A 10,062-nucleotide genomic window follows, 5' to 3' on the forward strand; every position below is an offset into this window, starting at 1 on the left:
TTAGGTTTTTCGGTTGGGTTTTTACTATTGAGTTATATATTTTGAATATTAACCCCTTATCAGGTATATCATTTGCAAATATGTTCTCCCATTCTATAGGTTACCTTTTCATTTTGTCATGCAGAAACTTTACTTTGATGGAATCTTACTTGTTTATTTTTGCTTTTGTTGCCTGTACTTTCATAGCCAAAAAAATCATTGCAAATAACTCTTTCCCTTTGTCTTCTTCTAGGAGTTTTATGCTATCAAGTCTTATATTTAAGTCGTTAATCCATTTCGAGTTAATGGTGTAAGATAAGAGTCCTGTTTTTGTCTTTTTTTTTTTTTTTTTTTTGCATGTGAATATCCAGTTTTCCCAGCATCATTTAATCATTTATTGAAGAAACTGTCCTTTCTCCATTTGGACCATAGAATTTAAGTAGGGAAGTGAGGACATGAGGGGTACGAGTGTCCGTGGTCTCAAAGAATTGGTGGATTCTGCATACCAGGATAGGAACTAGGAAAATAAAGATAAGTGGTTGAAGATTGGGATACTTGAAATTGAATTTTGGAAAATTTGCAGTAATTGGTAATGACAAGGTCTAGATATGAGCATGGATATTGGTGGCTGAGGTGGGATGACAAAATAAAAAGACTATCAGAGGACAGGAGGTCAGGGTAGTAAGTGCTGAAATTGCCAGTTACGATGGAGTAGTTAGAGAGGCAGGGTTCCGGTGCAGAGAGAAAGGTCTGAGAAGTACCATGGCAAAGTGGTTAAGGGCATATGCTTTGGAATTAGAGCTGAAATCTGCCACTTACTATAGTGCATTGTGCAGTCGCTTCTATCTGAGCCTCAGCATTTTCCCAAGTATAGTGGGGAGAGTAACCTCACCTTCACAGAGTCATTGTGGGAATGAAATGAGATGAGACATATAAATAACAGTGACCTGTACCCAGCTGACGTTTAGTGTTTACTGTTAATGTTTTGTTACTATTACTATTATTAAAAGAAATAATACATGTGTAGAAGTGCTTAGTGCTTGACACATAGCATGCAGTATGTAAATATTAGTTGTTATTATGACTTTTATTATTACCATGTCATAGGCCAGAGGGCCCGTGCAGAGCTTGAGAATACAGATTTCATTGTGTCTGCCCTCAACTGATGCCCTACCTCTGCCCTCTCCTTAGAGCTTGGGAAAGTTGAGGTGAAGGTGTTTGACCCTGACTCCCTGGACCCTGATCGCTGTGAAAGCTGCTATGGTGCTGAGACAGAAGACATCAAGTGAGCCAGACCTGGGGCTAGGGACTCGGGGAAGCGGGGTGAGCAGGGCTCCCATCAGGCGCTGTTTGTCAGCCATGCTCAGCCTCTGTCAGACTCTTTGGCAGGTGGGGAGGTTGGACCAAGAATTTAGAGGGGATGAGGTGTGTGCCTCAGTCACCGATCCAGGTGTGAGTGACTGATGCTCCTTGTCCAGGCCCCGTCTTGGGCCTGCAGACCTGGAGACGAGGCTGAAATGGTCCCTGCTCTGGTTTAGAGGTGGTCTCTGGAGTCCAACTGCCAGATTCCACCCATGTGTCCTTGGGCCAAGCCACATAACCTCTTTCGTGAAGGGGGATGATGATAACACCTTTTTTGTAAGAGTCACATCAGGATTAAATGTATGTTGTATGTAGAGCACTGAGGTGGAAGGCCCAGTTCAGATTATTAAGCTTTCGCTATATGGCACCTGCTATTATGTTGCCCAGGCCCTGACCCCTGAGAGGCTGATTCAGCAGGTCTGGAGTGGGTCCTGGGAATATGTATTTGAAAATATATGTGACATAAAATTTACCATTTTAAAAATCTTTTTAAAGTGTACAATTCAGTGGCATTAACTACATTAATAGCGTTGTGTAATCATCGCCAATATCTGTTCTAACACTTCATCACCCAAACAGAATGGGAATATGTATTTTTAATAATTCTGCTGCTACTGAGGAAACACGCTTTGAGAACATTCGCTGGTCAGAGATGAAGCTGGCAGAGGCTTCATTAGTGGGCAGAACTCAGGCTTTATTTCTTAAGGTGCCAGCACTGTTTTCGTGCCTCTTCTCCTCTGTCACCCCGCTCCCCTCTCCTACAGGTGCTGTAACACTTGTGAGGATGTGCGGGAGGCATATCGACGTCGAGGCTGGGCCTTCAAGAACCCAGACACTATTGAGCAGTGCCGGCGAGAGGGCTTCACCCAGAAGATGCAGGAGCAGAAGAATGAAGGCTGCCAGGTGTATGGTTTCCTGGAAGTCAACAAGGTACAGGAGGAACTAAGGCCGGGCAGGGCCAGCTGGGCTGTGGGTTGACCCCACTACACTGTGAATCAAGGGCCCACTCAGGCCCTCAGGAGACAAAGGGAAGGGAGGAAACAGCCAGATACTGAAAGGGACTGTCCCCTACAGGTGGCCGGAAACTTCCACTTTGCCCCGGGGAAGAGCTTCCAGCAGTCCCACGTGCACGGTGAGTGATCTTCCATCAGCCGGGGAAGCTGTGACCCTGGGCACCTTGGCGAGTTTGAGTGCCTCTTCACCTGCCTGTTGTTTTTTTATCTTTGGTCCAGAACGGACCTTCCTCTCAATTTGGTACAGTTCAGAGCTCAGACTGCGGAGCCAGACACCTGAGTTCAGATTTCAGTTTCAGACCTTACTGGCTGTATGAAACGTTGAGAAAGTTTCTTAACCTTTTTGAGCTTTAGTTTCCTACTTTATAAAACAGTGATGATAGTCCTTATCTCCTGGGGTGTCCTTGCAGGTTAAAGAGTATAGCGTAGAGCCTGGCTTGTGGTAGACACTTGTTTTAAAGCCGCCCCCCACCCGCCGCCCCATCTCATATGACCTGTGTGTGAGGCTTTGGGAGAAGCAGAGATGGGTTGGGACAAAGGTTCTGCCACTCCCGAGCTATGTCAAATTTGGGAAGCAGTGAGCCCTACTCAGTTTTTTCTTATGGGGCTGAAGATACTAGAAGCTACCTCATAGCGTTGTTCACAGGGATGAAAAATGAGATTTCTATAGCCATGCCACCCTGAATGTCCCCGATCTCATCTAATCTTGGAAGCTAAGCAGGGTCAGGCCTGGTTAGTACTTGGATGGGAGACCACCTAGGAAGACCAGGTGCTGTAGGTGTTAGGGAAAAAAAAGTGGAAAAAATGAGATTTATGCTCGCTCATTTATTCATTCATGTATTCACTAGGTACTTAGTAATCACCTACTGTGTGCCGTGTGCTAGTCTAGGTGCTAAAGACACAGCAGTGAACAAAACAAAGTCCCTGCCCTCAGAACATTCTAATTAATAGACAATAAACAAGTATGTAAAATATATGGTATATTAGATACTATTAAGTTAAGTGATATGAACCAAAAAAGGCAAGATAGATGATGGAGGTGAGGGGCTAGGGTGAGATGACATGCGTGTGCTATTTTATGTAGGTGGTCAGGGAAAGACTCTCTGACAGGGTATTCTAAGTAAAGACCTGAAGAAAGTGAAGGAGCCAGCCCTATGGATGTCTGAGGGGAAGTGTTTTAAGCAGAGAGAATAGTAAATGCAAATCCCTAAGACGGGAATGTGCTTGTAGAATTTAAGGTACGGTAAGGAAGTTAGGCTGGCTGGAGCAGAGTGAGCGGAGCAGCATGGTTAAAAGATGAGAGAGGTAACGGGGCCATGTCATGTAGAGCTTGGAGGGGCACTGTAGGGTCTTGGACTTTTACTCTGTGTGAGATGAGAAGCCCTTACGGGGTTCAAGAAGCGATATGTGCTCTGATTAACTGAAAAGATAGGCAGCACTCTGCTCTAGTCTTCTCTATAGGTGGAAGGACAGAACCAGAAAGGCCAGTTAGGATTGCAGTGATTGGGCCAGGCACAGGTGATGGGGCTGGGCCAGAGTGGTGGTAGATGTGGTGAGCAGTGACTGCATGTATTTTGCAGGTAGAGCTCAGAGGAGTTGCTGGTAGATGTGAAGGGTCAGGGAAAGCGGAGTCAAGGTTTTGAGTAGCAAGGAGGGTGAAGTTGCCATTTAGTGAGAGGGGGAAGATCGATCCAGAGGAACAGGTTTAGATGGTTGGAGGCAGGGGTTGTAAAGCAAACACTCAGCTTTTGACAGGTTCAGACCATTGGCATTTGGGTGTCCTTTTAGACACCCCAGATGTCGAGTAAGCAGTTGGCTATTCACGTCTGGCCTGGAGATACAAATGTTGGCGTCATCAGCATATTTAAACCCATGAGACGAGATGAGATCTCCCTGGAGGTGAGGGTAGATGGAGATGAGCACTCAAAGGACTGAGTGCTGGACCTCCAGCCTTAGAGGACAAGGGCATCATGAGGAAGCAGTAGGGGAGACTGGTCAGACACACTGGTGAGGTGAGAATGCAAACCAAGAGTTTTGTCCCGACAGCCACAGGATGAAAGTGTTTCCAGAACGTAACCGATACTTCTGGCCCGTGGGTGTATAACATGGCAGTGGTCTCTGTGACCTTGACAGAGCAGTTTGGCTGGAGCAGTAGGAGGGAATGGGAGAGGAGTTGGAGCCTGTGAGTGTAGACAGCTCTTTTGTAGAGTTGGCTCTAATGGAAACAGAAAGTGGGCTGTAGCCAGAGGGAAATGCAGAATCAAGGGAAGGTTTTGTAAGATGCGTGATATTAATATGCCATCAGAAATTATCTGCTAAGAGAAAAAGTGATGCTCCAGAGATGAGAGGGACAATTATTGGAGTGAGGACCTTAAGAAGGAAAAAGAAAACAGAGTCTAGTGCCTCTGAAGTGTAGAAGGCTCAAACCTGGCAACGGGAGGAAAGGCAGACTATGCAGGTTTGGGATCACCAGAATCATGGGAATCACCAGAAATTATGACAGGGTTATATGAGAGCGAGTGATGGCCAGTGGCCAGAAACTTTGAGAAACGATGTGGGAGGACTGACCTGGGGGTTCTATGTGGAGCTCTTGGTGACTAAAATGAGTAGGGCTAATTGGTGGTAGAGTTTGCCATGAGCTGCAAGTCTGGGGATTTTTAGGGAAGATCGAAGGACAGTAATATGTAAGTGGCATCTAGGAGCAGGCAGGCCCTCTCTTTAGACCAAGGAGGAGGATGGGTATGGGAAAGTAGTCACTACTTGGGGACTGTGAGAGAAATAGTACCTTCAAGGGAGAGCCAGACTGTGGTTGGAGCAAGAAGATGAGGGGGTGTTTGGAGGTTGAAGATGTCGTGTTGTGCTGATGAGTAACAGGACCCAAGGGAGGTCTGGGAGGGATGGGAGTCAGGACCATATTAGGGTATGTACAGAGCCATGTGGTGACAAGAGTTCAGGGCATGCGAAATGACCTGGCAGTCCTGAGCTCTGCCCAGTGACTAGGTGAGCAGGAGTAACAGGTCCAATGCACATAGCCCTGTTGGTCTTTAAGGCAGTTTGTGGGGGTGAGGCCAAGTGTTACAGAGGGGCAAGTAGGGTCTGGAGCCCCCTTTTTACTCAGGAGGGCGCCGGGCAGGGTGGATTCACTGGGATTGTGAGAATCTGGTCAGTGTTGAGCTGTTGGCACAGGGCCAGCAAGCATTCAGTAGAAAGTGATGCCAGAGGCGACTGCAGCATCTCTGCCTCTCTGGGCTGTTGTCAGAATCAGGGAGCCCAGGACAAAGGATATTCTATACCCTGTAAGGATGTTCAAAGCACGATGCTACTGTTACCCAAGGCCAGAAATCTGGCTGAATTGAAGGCCAGGGAGCTAGTTCCTGGCATCTTTGTTGGAGGAGGAGGAGAGATTGTAAAGTTTACTAAGTACTTTTCCATCTTAGATCCTGCCTGGTCCTCGGGACAGCCCTGTGCAGAGATCACAGAGGCCCAGAGAGGGCGAGTGATTTGCCTAAGGTCACACAACTAGAAAAGTGGCTGTTTGGGCTCTAGGTCTTTTGTTCTTCCTAGTCCCTCTTGCACTCTTCCCGGCCAGGGAAGGGCTCCTTTGGACTAGGAGGAGGCTTATTAGCTAGGTCCAGATCCTGCTGCAGAGGGAAGAATATGCCAGTCTTCTGCCACCTATTTTGCTCCATAGTTCTCATCGTGAAGCTCTGAATCTTTTTTCTCTTTCTTCCCTTCCCTCCCCCATGCTGCAGTACATGCTGTGGAGAGTAAGTGGCTCTGTCCCCGCGGGAGGCCAATTCTCACTTTGGGGCAGCCTGCCCTCCCAGATTGGGGAGAGATTTGGATGGGCCTGGGATTGGAACCTTCTCTGGCCTGGCTGCTGAGTGACTATAAAAAGCACTGGGACATACTTTGAGTTGGGGTTCTGTGCAACATTAGGGATCAGGGTCAGAGGGCTGGAACAACTTATTCTGGAAAAGGTGGTATAGGGTACCCATATAATTTCCTTTTGGGGAGCTCTGCGAGTGGGGTCAGGAATCAGAGAAAGAGCTTAGACAGCATTCACAGGTCCCACTTCACTTTGGGGTTCAGTGATTGGCCATTGGCTCTAGTTAATGAGAGACCAAAGTTGATGAGTTTTGTTTCCTGAGATGCAAGCAGAGCTTTGGTGGGAATGAAGGCCTGGAGTCATGCCCATAAAGGGCTCCCTATATATGTCAGAGAAGAACTGGGGCCTGTGTTTTTAAGACCCCCAAGGAGGTTATGACCTCTTCCACAGACCCAAGGCAGGCCTTTTCTGGCTGCCCTTAAGCAAGGCCAGCCTGGGAGGGAGGGGGGCAAGGGACTGATGAGGGTGTCAAAGAAGAGCTAGTCAGGTCACATTCTAGAGGGAGGAGTGAAGAGGCCTGAGCAAGGACTCGGGGAGCCAGGTGACCGGTCCTGCTCCACCTAGTGACACCTTCCCCCTTCTCTCCCTAGTCCACGACCTCCAGAGCTTTGGCCTTGACAACGTACGTACCGGGTGGAAACCATGGAGGGCGGGTGGGGTGGGAGCCGGTTGCTACCTTCATTTCTTTGTAGAGACATGCTGGGATGGGGGAACATAAAGGAAAATATACCACATCTGACAGGGAATCTAGTCTTGAGGGTCGAGGAACTGGGAGTGACTTTTTAACAGATCTGTGCAGGCTAGAGATGAGATGGGATTGGACAGGAGCATTTCTGGCAGAGAGGATCTTGGGCAAGGTCCAGAAAGACTGGCACTTCTCAGGAGCCACAAGGGCCCATGTGGATGGATGAGGCTGGGAAGGTTGGTGGGCACCAGACCGCAAGACTTGGGGGCCATGCTGAAGACTCTGGCCTTTGTCCTGAGAGCAGTGGTAGGCTGTTGGCCTACTTTAACCAGGGTCATGGCATAATTTGCATATTTTTTATGATCCCTCTAGTGGTTGAGTTTGATATAGACTGGAGCAGGACAGGAGCAGGACCTGGGTAATCTGGGACCGCTCCAGCCTATGCTTTCCTGTCATGAGACCTCAGGGAAAACTAGCACCTGTTAAAAAGGGCCCTTGCCCAGTCTATTTGCCTAATGTATGGATGCAGCCCCAGGAGGCTGCAGACTCTGTGAAGAAAGAGTTCCTAGGTGGGGAATAGGGGTGCCTATCTCGGTCAGATTTCCCAGACAGGGCCCTTCCCTCCCTCCTCCATCTCCACACACCCACTCCCCAGACCCAGGCATCTCTGTCTGCCTCTGTACTGCAGAGCTTTTGATGGGGTAGGGCCTGCTGGGGCTTCGAGTGCTATGAGAGGCCCAGGCACTGGTGTTGCTTGCAGATCAACATGACTCACTACATCCGGCACCTGTCATTTGGGGAGGACTACCCAGGCATTGTGAACCCCCTGGACCGCACCAACGTCACTGCACCTCAAGGTACCAGCCTGGGAGGTAGTCCCCAGCTACCAAAACCCTGCCTGGCACCCATGCCCAGTGCTCTCTTCTCCCTGCAGCCTCCATGATGTTCCAGTACTTTGTGAAAGTGGTACCCACAGTATACATGAAGCTAGATGGGGAGGTGAGTCCGCGGGAGCTCAGATATCAGAGTCCCCCTTTGTACCAAGCACTTGAGTCCCTCCAATCTGGGAAGTGAAGTGCTGCTCTTATTCCCATGTGATAGGTGATAAGCTAAGGCTCAGAGAGGGTAGGTGATTTGCCCTCACAGCCCCGGGCAGGCCTCGGGCTGTCACATTTCAAAGCATTTGCTCTTTCTACTTGCTCTAACTGCATCCATCTATTTCTCCAGTGCCCACTGTCTGTTGGCCTCACTGTTTCCCATGGTCTGTCCTGGGCTGGGGGTGACTCTTCCTGGTTACTCCCTTTTCTGCTGTGGCCGGTGGAACATCTCAGCAGACTAGTAGATGCATGGGACTGAGGGGCAGAGGAAATCAGACCCCTCCTTGCCAGGAGCTCATGGTGCAGACTTGGAGAGTTGCTTCTCATCCATGGACTCCCATTGAGAGGATCCACCAAATGTAGCTGGGGTTGGTAAACTATAAAGAGCTGGGGTGGTTAGGCTGAGAGAGGGCATTTAGGTGGTCCTCAGACCTTGCAGTGTTCATTACCATTGTGGGGACTCATTCTCTCCTCCACAACACTCCAGGCAGTATTAGACATAGGACAGGAATAGGGGTGGAGGGGCGGTTGGAAGTCAGGTCGTAGACTTGGCCCTGGCCCCAGGTTCCCCTCCTGTTCCAGGTGCTGAGGACAAATCAGTTTTCTGTGACCAGACATGAGAAGGTCGCCAATGGGCTGCTGGGCGACCAGGGGCTTCCTGGCGTCTTTGTGCTCTACGAGCTCTCGCCCATGGTGGTGAAGCTGACAGAGAAGCACAGGTGAGGGTGGGGAAAGGGAGGGGCCTGGGCCTGGTGGGAGTAGGGGTGCCTGCTGATCCCCCTACCCCTCTGTCAGGTCCTTCACACACTTCCTGACGGGCGTGTGCGCTATCATCGGGGGCATGTTCACAGGTTAGAAGCTGGAGGGCATCTATTTGGGGTTGGGTTGTGGTGGGGAGTGTAAAGCCTGTGCCTCCCCAGGTTTTGGTTGTGGGAGGGGAGACACCTCAAGGGCCAAAGGGAAATGCTGGCCTGGCCAGTAAGGCTCTGGAGGTCAAGTCAAGGGCCAAACTGGACCGGTGCCAGCCCTCCTCTCTCTCCCTAGTGGCCGGACTCATTGATTCACTCATCTACCACTCAGCACGAGCCATCCAGAAGAAAATTGATCTAGGGAAGACAACGTAGTTGTCCCCTTCCCCACTGTTGTTCCCTCTTTCTCCTGTTTCTCTGGCTTTGTGGTCATTTTCCCAGTCTTCCCCTGTTCCCTACTCTGAGAGGCCGGCAGAGCCCCAGGTTAATAAAGCTGTTGGTTGTGATAGTAGTTGCTGTTTTCTGTGTGGTTTGGGGTCTGGCTGGAGCTTGGGAACAACCCCTCATCACAGCTACTTATTGAAGGCAATCAGAACTGACATCAGGCCACATGCCCCCTAGGAGCCCCACTTGGACATCTCCTGGTTAATAGGGCTTTATTCAAACCAGACTATCCTCAGTCCCTTCTCCACTGTGGGCCTTCTGGTTTCAGCCCCAGGACTGAGACAGACCCTTTCAGGATATTTCCTGGAGCCACCTTTGCCCCCAGGTTTATGAGTGTCCAACCCCAGTGATAATTGGGCCCTGGGTGTAGGCTAGTGCTTGCCTCCTCTGCAGTGACAGCTAAAGCTGGAGCCCCTGCCACTCTGGACTCAGTTACCTGGATCTCTGACTTTGCTCTGTGCCAACCCCTTGCTGCCTCTTGGTGCCAAGAGGGGTCCAGCCAGTCTCCTAGGTAGAGGAATAACTGAAGAATAGAGAGAGAAGGTAGCAGTGACCATTCTGGAGCAAGTCTAGCATCAGACCCCAGCTCTGGACTTAAGATTTTCCATTTTAGTCCTTAATACATGCGGAGAACCAGGCCCTAAGACCTCACCAGTCCCCAGCCCAGGGAACCAGGGATGTCAACAGCTGGTCAGTTCATCGAGTCATTTTTCGGGGAGTTTCAGCGTAAGGCAGTAATAGGGGAGAAATGGAGAGAGGGCAAACAGCAAATCAAGGCAGTGATAGCAAAACCTCTGGAGGCAGACCTGAGATCTGGCTCTGAGGTAATCACTCACAAGCTGTT

General features: G+C 49.6%; 1 protein-coding gene and 1 pseudogene across 4 annotated transcripts in view; both read left to right on the plus strand.

The window, feature by feature from the left end:
- Positions 1-10,062, plus strand: part of ERGIC3 (ERGIC and golgi 3) — a 16,632-nt gene that overhangs the window by 3,984 nt on the left and 2,586 nt on the right. For 2 of the 4 annotated variants that reach the window (XM_011378329.2, XM_011378331.2), the window contains exons 5-13: positions 1,171-1,264; positions 2,106-2,271; positions 2,416-2,473; positions 6,834-6,865; positions 7,689-7,785; positions 7,863-7,927; positions 8,608-8,744; positions 8,821-8,876; positions 9,070-9,285. In XM_011378329.2, the coding sequence (XP_011376631.1) occupies positions 1,171-1,264; positions 2,106-2,271; positions 2,416-2,473; positions 6,834-6,865; positions 7,689-7,785; positions 7,863-7,927; positions 8,608-8,744; positions 8,821-8,876; positions 9,070-9,149 (785 nt within the window). In that variant the 3' untranslated portion in view covers positions 9,150-9,285. Of the gene's footprint in view, positions 1-1,170; positions 1,265-2,105; positions 2,272-2,415; positions 2,474-6,833; positions 6,866-7,688; positions 7,786-7,862; positions 7,928-8,607; positions 8,745-8,820; positions 8,877-9,069; positions 9,286-10,062 lie in introns of those variants that run through there. The other 2 variants (XM_011378330.2, XM_023522220.1) reach the window with 2 other exon arrangements.
- LOC111730841 lies at positions 3,017-3,135 on the plus strand (annotated as a pseudogene).

Source organism: Pteropus vampyrus, unplaced genomic scaffold, assembly GCF_000151845.1.
Source record: "Pteropus vampyrus isolate Shadow unplaced genomic scaffold, Pvam_2.0 Scaffold336, whole genome shotgun sequence".
Classification (NCBI taxonomy): Eukaryota; Metazoa; Chordata; class Mammalia; order Chiroptera; family Pteropodidae; genus Pteropus; species Pteropus vampyrus.